General features: G+C 38.7%; 1 protein-coding gene across 1 annotated transcript; it reads right to left on the reverse strand.

The window, feature by feature from the left end:
• Positions 1–457: 457 nt before the first annotated feature.
• Positions 458–13,436, reverse strand: DNAJC8 (DnaJ heat shock protein family (Hsp40) member C8). The gene is made up of 9 exons (XM_053454427.1): positions 13,341–13,436; positions 10,507–10,608; positions 9,897–9,953; positions 8,430–8,496; positions 8,240–8,334; positions 7,767–7,838; positions 4,592–4,683; positions 4,343–4,418; positions 458–862 (listed from the first exon to the last, which is right to left on the reverse strand). The coding sequence occupies exons 1-9, from the start codon at positions 13,407–13,409 to the stop codon at positions 737–739; spliced, it is 756 nt and encodes a 251-aa protein (XP_053310402.1). The 5' UTR covers positions 13,410–13,436; the 3' UTR covers positions 458–736.
• Positions 13,437–16,803: the final 3,367 nt, after the last annotated feature.

The following is a 16,803-nucleotide window of genomic DNA, read 5'->3' on the forward strand; positions in this document are numbered from 1 at the left end:
ACCCGCAAAGCTACACACCTGGTGTAGGTGAGGGATTATAATCTTAATATTTAAGCAAGTTTGTGTATGATACACATAAAAGGACTACAGTGTTTTTAACGTAACTGTCCAGGTTTCATAATAAAGCCCAGAGAGTACACCTTTTTGTTTGGACTTGGAACCACCTCATAATGTAAACCTCAAAAACATCCTAAAAATTCCCAAATTTAGGATAAAAATGTACAGGCAACTAAATAAACTAAAATGAATCTAGAGGTAAAATATGAAGAAGGGGCAGTTTATCTTGTTTTATTTACCACTGGAACAGTAAATGAAACAATTGAAGGTTGCTAAATAATGTCTTGGTCTTTTTCTCCCTGCTCCATGATCACTGTCAATATTGGGGAAGGCATTGAACGTCCTTTGTCACAGTGTAGTTAAGTACTTTTAGCTGGGCTTACATGAATTCCACCTGAAATCATTCTTTAAATGTCCTTTTAATGTCTTGGTTCTATAATACATCATCTTGGTAGACATCAAACTATCGAAGTACAAAACGTTAAATTACAAGCATTTCCTGAGCAAAAAAAAAAAAAAAAAATGAATAGTGGCCACTGTACATAAGGAGAGAAGGATTAATTCTCAGCCAAAGGGACAAGCACCCTCTAGCACAAAAAAAAAATATTTAAGGAGAGAGAACATATATGCAGTTTGTAAAACTCAGTGGGGGGTTTATCTATCTATGCAGAAAGGTGGGTTACTCTCTCTGCTCCATCTTCACTTTGGGTGGTTTTAAAAAGGTCCGAGCCTTCTTTTCTTTTTTCTTCCCTTTCGTGTGGGCTTGAAAGTTTCTCCAACTGTCTACACGTCCATCACGACTTTCCTAGAAGAGAAAACAGGTGAGTTGGGACAAAGACAGATGCCATGAAAATATATCAAAGTTCAGACCTACATATCTGGACCCCATTCATATCAGTAGAATTGGATCTGAAAAATAATACACACATCGATAAGATAAGGGTATGTTAAGCCTCAGTAAGCATGACACTTAATAAATCTATGTGACAGAACCTTACGCCAAAGAGCTGTTTTTAAGCTCGATTTCTGATGACCAAAGTTCACAATGATGTCCTGTAACCTGAGCAGTTGAGATACAATTACGTTGGTTGGAAATATATCCATGCAACAATAAATATCAATCACCACTAAATATTTTCTATTGTTTTAATAGACTGGTCAAAGATCAGCACAAATGGTCAACTCAGTATTTATGTACTGCCATAATAATGCATGAGATGTCACCAAGAAAATCACTGAGCAGTGAACCAAGAACAAAGCATTGTGGGTGCATGTTCAATCCACATGCCGACATTAATGAAGTTTATATCCCACAACCAATACTTTGATTTATGCATACTAGGACAATGTAAAAATAGAGTATCTGTTTGAGGCTTGGTTTCCATTGGGGTTTTTTTGGCTAAAAACGCCTATAAAAACGCCAATAGCGCCACCTGGCATTTTTTTGTGAAAAACGCATGCAGCCAGATGTTAGCTGTAATTCAATAGGAAATCGCAAAATGCCATTTCCACTTGGCGTTTTTCTGTTTGGCGTTTTTTCAGTCCTCTTTGGCGTTTTTCTGCTTTTTTGGGCTCTGTGGCAGTTTTTCAAAATCGCAGCATGTTGACACTCTGGCGTTTTTTGCAAGAAATCTTGGCTTTTTTTCTCCAATAGAAGTCTATGGGAGAGAAAAAACGCCATGAAAAAGCCATGTGGGTTTATTGCCTTGGCGTTTTTTATGGCGTTTTTTCCACAGTTACAATGCAGAGGATGGACCCAGTATCTGTGTGTCCTACGAGAAATAGGCTGAAAACAAACACTTTCACACAAAACAAAGTCCTGGACTGGTTCATATTGAATTTTACACCATTTGGAACAAACATGCCATTACAAACAAACATACGCGACCGGATCCTGCGTGCCAAAAGCAACAGCAAACAATTTGCACCATCATTTGGGGCCAATCTTCCCAGAGGAGCAGACATTCGAAATAAAGCATGCCTTACAAAGCACAGAAAAGAGACAAAAGGGTCTACCAAGTAAATGACATCAGGAGAGGGCAGATACTTGCCATTTATCCTAATCCCTTTTAGCTGGGTGAAACATCTAACTTGTAAAGGCTGGAAAAACTGCCCAAGGTCAAAAAAAGCAATTTCCACAGAAAGGCTAAAACGCCAGAAAAAACTGCAGAAAAAACGCCAAAACGCAGGTAAATGCAGCGGCAGTTTTCTTGGCAGTTTTCCTGGCGTTTTTCATCAAGAAAAAAACGCCGGACAAAAACCCAAGTGGAAACCTAGCCTTAAGGTGTCATCGTATTTGCTCGATTATAAGACAAGGTTTTTTCAGAGCAAATACTAGGGCTGCAACTAACGATTATTTTCATAATTGATTAGTTGGCCGATTATTTTTTCGATTAATCGGATTAAAAAAAAAAAGTTTATTAAATTATTAAATTATTTTAACCCCTTAGTTCCCCTATAGACCACAAAGAAACCCCTGCCGCTGCCTGGACTCCCCCCTGGACTCCCCCCTGGCACCAGAAGCCGGCATCGCAGGCTTTCTGCTGCCCGATCTCCCATAACAGCTTCCGGCATGGAAGCCGGTAAGCTGTTACGGTTGAAAGTGCCCGATCGCGCAGTTGCAAACGCGCGATCGGGCATTCCCTTCCGGGTTACGTCACTGCTGACGTAACCCGGAAGGTCATCGGAGGACAGGATATCCCCTGCGGGGATATCCTGCCCTCCGATGAGGCACAGAGATGCTGCGATCTCTATGCAGGTCTGTGAGGACCTGCATAGAGATCACAGTGTGATCGGTGCAGGGGGATCGCGGGGAGGGAAGTGAGAAACCATCTCTCTCACTCCCCCTCCCGTCCTGTAACGGAAAAGCTGGAAAAAAAAAGTTAATTAATTTAAAAAAATATATATTAAATAAATCATTAAAATAATAATATAAATAATACAAAAAAAAATTATAATGTGAGCTGTGATGTCATTGTGACATCACTGGCATGTTCAGGAGGTCCCTAGGAGGACCTCTAACCATTTCTGTGTAAAAATAATATATAAAAAATAAAAAAAAATGTAAAAAAATTTAAATAAAAAAAAAATTACAAAAAAATATATAAAAAAAGATAATAAAAAAATTATTAAAAAAACCTTACTTCCCATTGCCCTAGCATAACATCTAGCCAGTATAACCCTTCTGCCCCCGTTCACAACCCCCAAACCTGTTAAGCCATAGGCATAAAAATTATACAAAATTGTACACCTAATAGTATGCTCACTGGTGCTGGGAAAGTCTGGAAAATCTATATAAATTAGGTATTTCTGAAATCAGGACACCTGAATTAATAAACTTGGAGGGGATTTTCCATCACTTTACCTAATTTTGTGAGGATTCAGAGGGAAAATGTAAAAAAAAAATAGTTTAATTTTCTAATCTTCGCTAGTTTTTACTAAATTTCTCATTCTAAATTTTCAGCTAATTATCAAACTATGGTATCAAACGAAAGCTCTATCTCTCCTTGAAAAAACAATATATAGTTTATATGGGTACACTATTCACAGGAAAAGAGAAATCATCGCTAAACCGACATACCCCAAAAATGGCAAAATTGCTCTGGGCTTTGAGGTACCAAAAACCCCTGGGATTGAAGGGGTTAAATAAATGAAAAATTTACAAACAGGATGTTAAAAACAAACAGCAGCCAGTACATGCTAGAACCTGGGCGTGATAGGAATCTGATTACAGGCTCCCTATGCCATGCTATCCCCCCCCCCACACACACATCCATGCCATCACACAGACTCATTAACAAACATTCATCCACTCGTTTTTTTTTATTTAGGCATTTTGCCGATAATGCCCTTTTCGGCCACCAATATATCGGTGCATCCCTAGTTTTTATTAAATATGAAAAATAGTTTACATGTGAATATTTACGGGTGAAAATTTTTCCTATAGGGTAGTCTTATATTCAGGCTTTTTTTTTTCTAAATGAATATTCAAATATTCATCTTGTAATTGAGCAAATACGGTATATATATATATATATATATATATATATATATATATATATATATATATTTTTTTTATATATATATAGCGATGGGTAAAATCTTCATTTATATTGTAATATACAGTATATACATATATAGAGTGTTTTTCTGCTATGTTGTTCACTGACTTATGTAATAATGCAGTCCCAGACTGTTCCCTACAATTCCTATACATTTGTTATTTAGTTCTCTTAAAGCATTTGAAGGAGAAGGTCATGCTACAGTGTCTCCATATAAAGGATACCTCAAAGTTTTTCTGCCACTCTCTGTCCCGTTTCGCTTTCTCTTGTGCTTCAATTTCCTCTTCTCTCTGCCTTTTCCTGAAAAAAAAAACGTAATAATACTGTACACTAGCATTAACACAGTCATAAGATAAAACAGCACAGCATGGCGAAAGGTTTACTGAAATTATATTTGGGGAAAGCTCATTTTCACATAGTCTATAAGACTTTTCTATAATGCTCACTCAAACTCGTACAGCTCAGATACAAACCTTTCATGCATTTCTTTTGCCTCCCGCTCTTTCCGTTTGATTTCCAGCTCTGCAAAGAGTTTCATGGTTTGTTTGTACACAGCCTGTTTGAACTGTGGGCATAAACAAATTTAGGTTTATACCTATAATCTACATATAGAACCACTTTATGTCCCAGACACTAACAATGAATAAATTAAAAAAATCTAATAAAGGAAGATGTATATAATACCCACTTACAATCTTCAGCTGATGGCGGTATCTCATAAAAGGAAAACAATAGAAAACTTATATATAATGGTATTGAAAAATGAGAGACTCTTACAATATATAGAGCAGTCACTGCTCTAATGTGCAGGCTCAGGACAACTCTCAGCAATCAAGTCAGGTATACCACAAATATCCACAATATGTTCGATGAGAAAAGCAGAGGACTGGGGTTAGGAAAAAATTATAAAGTAGCAGCAAAATATCCACTCTGCTCTATATATTGTAAGAGACTTAAATTGTAATACCATTATATGTGATATTTACTACACTATGGGCTTTCTATTGTTTTTTGTTTTCTTTTTATGAGATAGTGTCATCAACTGAAAATTGTAAATGGGAAGCATTATATACATCTTTCTTTATTAGATGTGTGCTTATACGGTTATTATTGTAAGTTTGTTTGTGAGGCAACTGTGGAAATCTCGCCTCTTTCTGTTGCAGCGGCACTCGGATGATTTTATTTTGACAGTGAGTATATATTAGCACTGGAATACCACACAAATATTCTGCACTTATTAGGACCCATTTTCTCTTATACTAACAATGAATGGCCTTGTTGGATTGACTACCAGTTTTTTGTTCTTTTAGCAAGATCCCACTTAGATTTATAACACTCATGGACTATAACAAAAAATCCTAAAGCAAATCCAACCCATGACCCATAAGCTTCTAGATGTACAAGAGTTTTAAGCAAATAGATGTAAATAAGGATACAGTTAATGTGAGGACCTACATTCAAACCCCTTCACTCTACTGAAACAGCTCTAACAAAAGTCTCCAATAACTTGCTCTCTGCCAAAGCAAAAGGTCACTTCTCTATTCTAATACTACTGGATCTCTCTGCTGCTTTCGATACTGTTGATCACCACCTTCTTCTAGACTCACTTGCTTCTATAGACATTCAAGATACAGCTCTCTCCTGGATCTCCTCATATCTGTCTAACCATTCCTTCTCTGGCAAGACATCATCGCCCCTTCCACTATCGGTTGGTGTCCCCCAAGGTTCAGTCCTTGGCCTTCTGCTGTTCTCTCTTTATACTTCCTCTCTTGGCAAACTAATCAACTCATTTGGCCTACAGTATCATCTATATGCAGATGATACCCAAATCTACCTGTCTTCTCCTGATCTCTCTCCATCTCTCATGTCCCGTATTACCAATTGCTTGTCTGCTATTTCTTCATGGATGTCACAACGCTACCTGAAACTTAATCTTTCTAAAACTGAACTCATTATCTTCCCTCCCTCCATCTCCACTCCACTACCTGAATTCTCTATCACCATTAACACCACAACTATCTCTCCTACTAACCAGGCCCGATGCCTTGGGGTCATCCTTGACTCAAACCTCTCCTTCATCCATCACATTCAGTCCCTCGCCAGATCCTGCCGCTTGCATCTAAAAAACATCTCTAGTATCCGGCCATTCTTCACCCAAGAATCCACAAAAACTCTGGTTCATTCACTTATCATTTCCCGTCTTGACTACTGCAACACTGCTTGGCACTCCATTGTCTCGACTCTCTCCTCTATAGTCTATCCTAAATGCCGCTGCTAGGCTCATCTTTCGTCCACGTCGCTCATCTTCTGCTTCCCCCCTCTGTGAAACCCTCCACTGGCTCCCAATTACCTTTAGAATTAAATTTAAGATCCTGGTGCTGACATATAAGGCCTTCCATAATACTGCTCCTCCATACATTTCTGACCTCATTAGCAAATACTCTCTTACTCGATCCCTACGTTCTTCCCATGGGCTAAGACTCTCCTCCTCACTTATCACCTCTTCCTTTTCCCGTCTACAAGATTTCACTCGAGCTGCCCCTTATCTCTGGAATCTACTCCCAAGGAACCTTCAGCATTCACCCTCCCTCCCGATATTCAAGAAACATCTATAAACTCACTTCTTCAGAGAAGCCGCACCATCTTAACCGCTAGAACTTCCTTGTCATTGATACAACCCCCACACTACCTCTCACCCTTTCTCCATGCCTTATGTTTGTCACCCCATTTCCCTCTAGATTGTAAGCTTGGGAGCGGGGCTCTCTCCACCAAATGTATCGGTTTGTCTTAGTCTGTCAATTCTTGTCTTGTCATATACCTTGAATTTATGGATTATATTAAGCGCTGCGTAAACTGTTGACTCTATATAAATAAAAGATAATAATAATGATTTATTAAAGAGATGGTAAAATGTTTTTTATCTTAAGAAACATGATTAAGGCAACCATACACACTTGCAAATGCATTATAAAGAAACCTCATTTTTCTCCTCCCCTGGCTGCCTCTACTGAAAGCAGGAACCCTACCTAAAGGGACACTCCATTCTGGAAAATGCCCTGTGCGCCAATTGCATTGTCTCTGTCCCCATCCCCTTGGTTTGCAGGAGATGTTTTTGGGCAAGGATCTCCTACTGCCTGAAACCATGTGGTACACTCACCACCAGTCCGATCCAGTGCTAGCTCATTAATGGTTCTGGGGGTCTATTAAACAGCCAGTCAGCGGTCCACAGAGGAAACATTGCTCTGCATGTCTGAAGGTCGGTGCTTTCATATCCATGTATAATGAATACATAGTAAAGTACTTAAAATGTACTTTAATATGTATTTGTTGGTGAGGGTGGCATGAGACATTAGACTCTCCCTTTATGTGCAAAGCCTGCACTTGCTATTCAAAATCAATGAACGCTTCAAAAACTAATACCAGGTATGCTAGCTGAATGCTGTGATAGTCTGGCATTGCTCCAATTGATTGAAACAAGACATCCCCTCCAGTTACTTCAATGGGAGCACTATAGGGCATGAGCAAACAGCGCACCCAAGTGAATCCCCTGCTTTCACATTAGAGGCAGTCAATGACAGGAGTAAATTCTGGTTTAGCCGACGCCTAGTTTTAATGACTGTGAAAAAAAATCATTCATATAACACTTACCACTTCTTGGTCATCTTCCTCAACTACTAATGGCTTCCCTTCTTTTTTTAACTGCTTCTTCTTTTCTTTGACCTGAAGAACAAAAGCAATGAGAACTATCCTAAATACTATAGATTGAGAGACAGTTGGGAAGTGAAAAGCCAGCTCAGACTTCATTTATTCTTATCAGACTACACCACTATTTATTAAATAGAAAAATACAAGATCAAAGCCATTTTGCCTTTCGTGTCTGATCATAGAAAATGTCCTTGTTGTAGACGAGTTATAATTGGGCGGGGGACAAAAACCTGGAACAATGGGAAAACTCATCATCTACAAATCATCTACAAATAGGGATGAAGACTATTTGCAAGGTATGTATGGGCTTAAAACTCAAATACAACAAATCAGATTTTAGTTTCTTATTTTTCTTTCTTTTGGGGATTACATTAACATATAACAGCAGCTGTTGATAACGATGCATTGCTACTCACAATATGTTCAACATACTCCTGTCCAGCCTGGATTACATCTAGCGCCCTCTTCTTCTGCTCTGGGTCCAATAAACGTTTGTATGCCTTGTCTACAGCTATAGTTTAAAAGATGGGATTAGATAATACATTTAAATGAATTAAATACACAATAAACATTTGTTTTTTTGTGGATGATGTAGAATCAAATTACCTTCAAATGCTTTCTGGGCTCTGTCTGGGTCATCTTGATTTTTATCTGGATGGACAAGGATTGATAGCTGTAGGGTGAAACAAAATGGCCAATATTAAAAAAAAAAACAGCTCAGTCTTTTAATTGTCTTTTTTCTGGAAATGAATACATGTACAGCGTATGTAAGAGAGGGTCAACAAATTTGGTCTATATCTAGGAGCCAGACAAAAAAGTTAGGACCCATCTTTTTTTCTTCTTCTCAATCATGTTTTTATTTTGCTGGCGTACAAGGTTTGTCGAGCATGGCCATACATTAACATGCATTTACACACTCTAACACAGTAACAGACACATGCCAATATCTTATGCTCACAAACACCAACACCTCACAGTAACACACACACATTAACATTTTATGCTCATTATTGTACATTACTGTAAGAAATACCACCATAAACCACATACAAACAGTATACAGCATATACACACAGACTCTAGTACTATACATTTACACACACATACTGACACTACAGTATACATACACTGAATCTAGCACTATACATATAGACACAAGCACACGGACACTACTGTATACATACACTGATTCCAGCACTATACACAAACACACTGATTCTGACAGTATAGCATACACACACATTTACATACAATGCTACTAATTCTCCTTTGCCCTCCCAGTCACACCGCTGCCTTACATCAGGGCTCGACAAACAGTGGGCACCAGGTCGCCATGGTGACTAGAAATCACTTTATGGCACCCACGGTTTTGCAGGGCTGCCATCATGAACCCAGTACCCTATGCTTTCCTGGGGGCATGGTGTAGCGGGTGCCGCAAGGCTCCCAGCTGGGTCACATAATGCACGTTAGTTAAGGCAAGCAGAGAGATGTGTAAACAGCCATTCTATCATATTTTAAAATATCTATGCTTTTAGAGACAGCTTGTTATGAACTGTCATTGTCCATTTAACATGTAATATTGCGATAGTTCATTGTTTCTATGTATCGTAGTCTACACATAAATGTCTTCTAACTATGACTGAAGGGGTCAGACAAGAGGTACACAAAGCAACTTTGTTAGGAGCCATATGTGGACTACGCTGAAGGACTGGTTCTTTAGTGCTACTGATCGGAATATAGTGGATTTTCATGGTGAACATGAAGTTGATCAATTACATATTACATGTATAACATGATGTAACTACCAAACTAGCATCAGATTCTAGGACACAAAAGAACTACAACTCAAGCAATGAAGAAGTTGTCTCTAACAATTAAAAAAATTACGAACGAGGCTCAATTTTGACAAGATTTAACATTTACTTCTGGAATGGAATGACCCTAATAAGTTTTAGCTTAGGTTTCAGTGAACAGTTAGATGAAACATTTCTTGTTATCAACTAAGTACAAAACTAAGACAGTTTTCCAATCTTTAATCACAGATTATTAAACAATGTTTCAGATTATATATACCTGTCGAAATCTCTTTTTGATTTCCTCATCTGTAGCTTCAGGGTCTATTTGCAGAACCTAAAAAAAAAACATACTGCTAATGACTAGAGGTGATATTACTTAACAGGTACCAGGTACATAATACATATTTTATTTATAAATGTAACAGTTGACTCAGGCCGCGTAGGGACCTCCGACACATGAGTATTTCAGTTTTTTTTTTTTTAGAGGATCCCTATTACAAGGCTTTTGAGACCAGGGTCCACCGTGCAATATGTTATCATCAAAATACATAGATATAATAATAATAGAGTGTTATTTCACTAAATGCGGACTACCCAGTTGTCCAAACAAAACATGGACAAATACTATGGAGAATACAACAAGGCCATCAAATAATAACTTGAATAAAATGTGCATATCATATTTTTTGTATTTTAAAAAAAAATACAATATTTTAAAGAAATGTAATTAATTAAGCAGGTGTTGACATTGTAAATAGAACTGTGTTTTAACCACAAACAAATACCAAACTAGACCCGATAACTATTACCCTAAAGGGTACACTATAAAACACTGAAATAGAGGGAATGAGCATGAAATAGAGGGTTATATATAAGGACAATTTTACCTCAAATGGGTTTAAGTTGAAATATGATGAACCAGGCCTGAGAAGTCTTTCTATCTGCTGCTTTGGAGTAAAGACCGAGTCACGCTTCTCAATTTGCTTAACCTGTGAAGGACACAAAATGTATTTTATATTCGGTAAAACAGTTAAGCAGATTTAAAGGAAATGTCCTTTTGTAGCAACTGCAAGACTGTAGAAATATCAGATGTGAGAAAAGAAAGGTTTAGAGCCTACAGTGTAGATCAGGGCCCAACCCTTGGGCAGGGGCCAGCAGGTCTCCTGCCCCAGACCCACCATTCTGTTGCTCCCTTCCTCACACTCGTGGTTTCTGCAGTTCTAAGTGAAGTGAAGCAAAGCGAAGCGCTGGCATACCTCAGCACTCTGCTTCTCTCAGACCAGCTGAGAATACAAGCATAGGGGAACTGCTGCCTCGTAAGGGTAAAGGGGCCCAGTAAATCCTTCTTGCACTGGGCACTGCAAATCCGAGAGCAATCTTAGCATTGATCTAGTAGCAATATAACTGCTTGACCAAAACTTGGTTACTAGGACTGGGTGCATTGCACGTGGAGCATCCCCCTCAGCACACGCCTTGCAGGTTTTGAGAGAGCAGGGATGCCGGGCCTCTTGTTTTGCTGGGCCCAGCGCACCCAGTACTACAACATTAGGGGAGTGCAGCCCCTAATGGTAGCCCTGGCCAGTATTCCCTGAATCCTGCAAAATCCTAGGTACCAGGAATTATTTCTTGTCGATATGTTGGCCTTCGGTTTAACGAGGCCTAATATTCACACACAAACTATATGACCAATAGTAAGGTTACCCACCAAAACATTCTCACTGTCCTCTTGTCTGCCATGATCATTCTTTGTTATGTAAGTGCATTTTTTTGTCATTACCACAATGCCTATATAGCATTAAACATGTTTTTGCACAGCATTTTTATTATCTGTGGTAAGTTGTTTTTTTTTCTATCCACTGTGTGCATCTCCTTAACGTACACCCTATTCCAAAACCATGGGTATTAACATAGCGTTGATTCCCGTTCACTCTTCTGGGAAGACTTTCCACATGATTTGGAGTGTTCCAGTTGGAATTTTTGACCATTTATCAGTAGAGCATTTTAGAGGTCAGGCATTCCAATTCAGAGAGAGGGACTTTTGCAAGAAATGCTGCTAGCTAGCCAATTACAACACCATACCCAATTTATATAAAATATTGTCTGTGTATGTTGAGAAGACTCTGCTGGCACACCAGACACCATGCCAAACTGACTTATCATTCCAGTCTCTGTCCAGTTGAGGTAATGAAAGGTGGTAGCAATGGCAGAAAACATGCTTACTTGACTAGTCAGAAACGATAAGGAGTCACTTACTGACATTACTTTAAAAAGTTTGTGCTTACTGCAGTAATTATGCCTTACAAGTTTCTTTTTCACTGTGTTTACAGGGTTTCTTTATAATTTTAACAATTGATGAGAATAATCTCTTGTGCATTCAAAATGTCAGAAACAGCATAGCTTTCAAGTGGTGTAATATAATGACCTACATATAAATCTGTGCAGCATAACCAGCAGTCTGTGGATTCTCAAGCTCCTGCCAGCAAGTGTATTTAGTCTTTTAAAAATAATAGAATATGGGAATAATCTCCTGAGTGTGTCTTTTTGTAAGAATGACTTGGTACATAACAGTCTGTGTGGCCAGTGAAGGAGTCGCTTCAGCTGCCTACCATTGCCAGTCCGCTTACCACTGTGCCAACCAGCTGATCTCGCAATGGATCAGTGGGCAGCAAGCTGCCACTTCAATTACCCCCCAAACCAAGGTCTGCAAAAATGATACCTAACAGCCATATTAGTTTTGTTTTAAAAAAAAAATCAGAGAAGTAAGATGGCGGCCAACAGTGCAGTGCCACCACCATGGGGTACACTTTACCAACCACACATTACATAGTGTGGGACACTTTGTCCCACCAAAGTGTGTTACGTTATTGGATCAGTGTTAAATGTAATTATGAATTTGCATTTTCTTTCTGATATCACTGTGCTAACAGAACCCCAGCTCACAATCTAAATGTCTTCTGTGATTGTATGTATGTTACTCTTTAAATGTATGAACAATACCAGTTTCAGATGTACAATAAACCTGAAGACTCCTTATTTGTCTTAAAATCTTGCCATCTAAGGCTATTCAGTTAGCCACTAAATGTATTCTGGCACAGAAAGAAACTAGTAGTAGTAGTAGTAGTAGTAGTATTGAGTAGTGTTTAAAGGTCTAAGGAACTATGGCTTGTGAAACTGCAGAAAAGTGGTACAATGCCATGGAGCCTAGAAAAATATGTCTGGGTATTGCTTGTTAACTGCAGGTCTACTGTTAGTCATGATACTGAACCCACATTTGGGGTGGGAATAAATTATTTATATATATAATACTTAGTATGCCCCTATACTATATATTGTCTTTTATGCTACTAAACTACTAAGTGTGAGCAAATGTGTCATTATAAAGATCACCGTTCCGGATGTTGTAAACCTAAACGAAGAAGGGGGGAGAATACTGATTCTATTCTTCTTTTTAGCCCTAATCAACCATATGAAGCTGTATGGGCACTACAAGTCCAGTGCCCTCCATCATAATACCCAAGACAGAACGAATTCAGCCAAACGTATAGCTTCAGCCCCGCGTATTCAAACATCGAATGCATGAGTCTTTATTAGCCCGTCCTCTCGAAGACGGTTTCCCGTCACACATCGTATAACAGCCCGGACAACCGGGTCTCCAGCCCACCAAACACATGCCAACAATAGCTGCACAATTCTCATTCTAACCCCTTCATGATGACGTCACCTCGCTGTAAAACGTCGAGAACGATTCCTCCACCGGATCAGCAGAACCACCAGCGCTGGGAGCCGCCATTTTTCCGCTGCGCGACGTCGTACGTACGTCAGCACGTAATCGCACGCAGGCAGCAAGCACACAGGGGGAGGGAGTGGAATCGCTCGTAATGACGTAACGTAGATGGAGTGACTGCTTGGCTGCTAAACAGCGCCATCTGTCGTTAGTGTGGCGGTATGGCGATCGCCAGTGAAATACAACACACTTATTATACAGTGATTTAGATGTGTGTGTGCATGAATCAGTAATTTGATTTGTGTAGTTGAGCTCCTCATAGAATTAAATTTGAACGATTTGACCATTTTTTCGCACTGTAAACATTTTTCATTTTAGGTTTGGCTAGCTTATATTTGATTCATGCTATAGGTTTTCCATATTTTATTACCATCTTTGGTTGATTTAAACCTTTAAATGCTGTCGTTTATATTGAGTGAAATTATTATAAGATGCTTACACTTTATATAGTGTTAAAACCTAGTATTGGGGCTTTTTTTTGGGGGGGGGGGCCTGCTTTTCAAAAATACCGAAGTTGAGTTAAAGAGGAACTACCATAAAACTGTTTTGTTACTAAACACTTTTTTAATTATATATTGTGCTGCTTTCTTTTTCAATAATTGTAGTTTCTGTATAATATAATGTTTTTCAGACAACTGCAAATTAGCCAATCGTACGTGTTCTAGATATCTTATCTTACTAGGTGTAAAAATATACATATATACATATAATTTTTTTTTTTCAAAAATATCCCATCATATGTAGCCCTATACAACGTTTTAAACACATCCTTCCTATGCCCTACAGCACTCCCTATTTACCTAAAATAAATACAAAAAATACACTTTGCTGACATCTGTTTTAGGGAAGAAAATAATATGGGGTACTTGAATTGGGGCAGCTAAACGAACTTGGGGGATATTGCTGAACATAAAATAGTGTTTATGATTTGATGAGTTTTCAAAAATATATGGCTTGATGGGGGTAAATTGAATTGGTCAGCTTCCAGGATGTCCAATGTACTTATTACTATAACTTGTTAAAAAAGCAAAAATAAAAACATTGTGTACTAAACTCAGGACAAGTATTATATATTATACTTTACCTTATCCGCTTAACCTAGTGATACTGTGCCATTGCTGCTGTGTTTTTATTTTTTTTAGCTATGAAGAATTAAAGAATATTTTATGATGAGCTCATTTATGTCCTTGGAAATGTGAGCCCTGCGCGGTACTGCTTTTTTAATCCCACTCCCGGCCAATTTAGCCCACCTCCTTACCTGAACTGCAGATTTCCCGCGCAGTCCCGCAAGGCTGCCCTCGAGTTGCTCTCTCACAGCATCTCTTCTCTTGCTTCCCCCAGGAACAAGGCGGAGTCACGTGAAGTGACGTCACATCACGTGACTCCGTTTTGTTCCTGGGTGGAGCAAGAGAGGAGACACCGTAAGGGAGCAGCGAGAAGGCAGCCTTGCGGGACTGCGCGGGATTACCAGGACCCGCAGGTACAGTGCCTGACCGCCCGATCCCGCCCGCAACCCCAGCAAGACCGCCCGTGCCCACAACTTTCTTGGCGGGTCCCGCGGGACCCGCCTTCCAGTACAGTCCTCTAAATTACGTACCTGCAATACTGCTAAGCCTCATTTACATACGGAGTTACACTACTTTTTGTAAAAAAAATCTCTTTTTCCCCTATGTGGATGTGCGCCCCATTTGGAAGAGTTACAAAGAAAACTAATAAGAAAAAAGGGGCTCACAAAGACAAAACTGATAACTAACGCCAACAGAAACAGGCTTTAGTTTACCATTGTGTTTTAGGTTCTTGTCTTTTTCTTTTAATTTACTAATATGTTGCTTTTACTGACTATTCTTGGGTTTTCGGAAAGTTTTGTGTTATTCCACATTGCTTGGAATCAGCAGACATTTTTCCTTAGTCCTTAAATGAAACAAATGGTAATCTCTGTTAACCTAAACAAATACATGTGTTGCACACCATTCCTTTGTAATAGAGAGGCTGTGCTTTATTAAGTATCGATTTACCGTGTTTATCAGGTTGAAGTGAAAGAATGATTTGTTAATTAACATGCTCATGGACTAACCTGACAATCTGCTGTAAACTCTAAAGTCTGTTCTCACTCTGGTTTAGGGTGACCACATGTCCCGGATTGCCTGGGACAGTCCCACAATAGGACTTCATATCCCGCGGTCCAAGCAGGCTCAATCCAGGACAATTTATTGTCCCGAACTAGACGTTCCCCAAAAATTCAGGAAAGGAACTTAAGCAAAAATAAATGCCTGCAAAATAAAAAGGAAATCCAGGTATTCATCCTGATACGTGCAAAAATGTGAAAAGGTAGAACAAAAACATCAATCTCCTATGTTCCTGCTGAATTTGAGGTTGTGGCAGAGCAGTAAGTTGGGTTGTTTTGTGCTTTCGGGGGGATATAACATTTTTTGATATTCAGGGTTAGTTTTATCTTCAAAAGCATGAGGTGCACCTTCTTGGTTCATCTATAAAAGTAAAGTTGAAAGCGTCTTGCACCATGGTGGAATTTGAATCCAAAATATCAACTAGGTCCACATGAAAAACTTAAACACTGTCTTCTGCAGCTCACTCATCTTCATTCTATTGTTTGTTTATAATCTGGAAAATAAAAACAAGCTTTCCTGCTTTATTAATTTATTGAGTCCAAAGAAAGTTGAGAAATCTTCAATCATGTTCCTTTCATCACAGTACTTCTCATTTCATTCGGGCCACCAGGCCATGCATTGTTGCATTGCTTACATTTTGGACACCTACCTGCTTTACAAATAGGTAGAGTAACTTCTTTAAAAGTTGGATTAATCGAATTAGTTCATGAAAAAAAATTTTTTCATTACTCCATGCTGAATAACCTTTGAACTATAATGTATCTTCAAAACAAAACTAATTTTAGATATTTCCTCCAAAAGCATTCCATTTAATTACATTTGATTAGAATCAAAAATATCAGCGATAAATAAAAAGTGATTAAAAAAATAAGAAATCATCGATTTTAATCCACCCTGCACTCTCATGATTTGGGAGTTTCTTGTGACAACGTAATACTCACATACCACAGGTATTGGGACCTCCTCTTAATTATTGAATTCAGGTATTTCAGACACCATTGCCACAGGCGTATAAAATCAAGCACCTAGCCATGCAATCTGCATTTACAAACTTTTGTAAAAAACAAAACGGGTCCTTCTGAAGAGCACAGCTAATGGGATGCCACCTTTGCAATAAGTTGGTTCGTGAAATTTCAAACCGTAGGGTTTCAAATCCTCAGGTGATGCATGAGTTGAATACAAATCAAGACATGTTGTTCTCCCACATATGCAGTCAGAAAACAAAGAAGGTGAAACAGTAAAGAAGACGTTATGTTTGTCACCCCATTTCCCTC

This window comes from Spea bombifrons, chromosome 2 (genome assembly GCF_027358695.1).
Source record: "Spea bombifrons isolate aSpeBom1 chromosome 2, aSpeBom1.2.pri, whole genome shotgun sequence".
NCBI classification, from domain to species: domain Eukaryota; kingdom Metazoa; phylum Chordata; class Amphibia; order Anura; family Pelobatidae; genus Spea; species Spea bombifrons.

Excerpts from the sequence above, each read along its gene's own strand:
- DNAJC8 (XM_053454427.1), bottom strand. The coding sequence starts at position 13,409 with ATGGCGGCTCCCAGCGCTGGTGGTTCTGCTGATCCGGTGGAGGAATCG. Across the intron at positions 8,497-9,896 it reads TCAAAAAGAGATTTCGACAG|CTATCAATCCTTGTCCATCC; the intron begins GTATATATAATC and ends TTCACCCTACAG. Across the intron at positions 4,684-7,766 it reads AGGAAGATGACCAAGAAGTG|TTCAAACAGGCTGTGTACAA; the intron begins GTAAGTGTTATA and ends TTATGCCCACAG.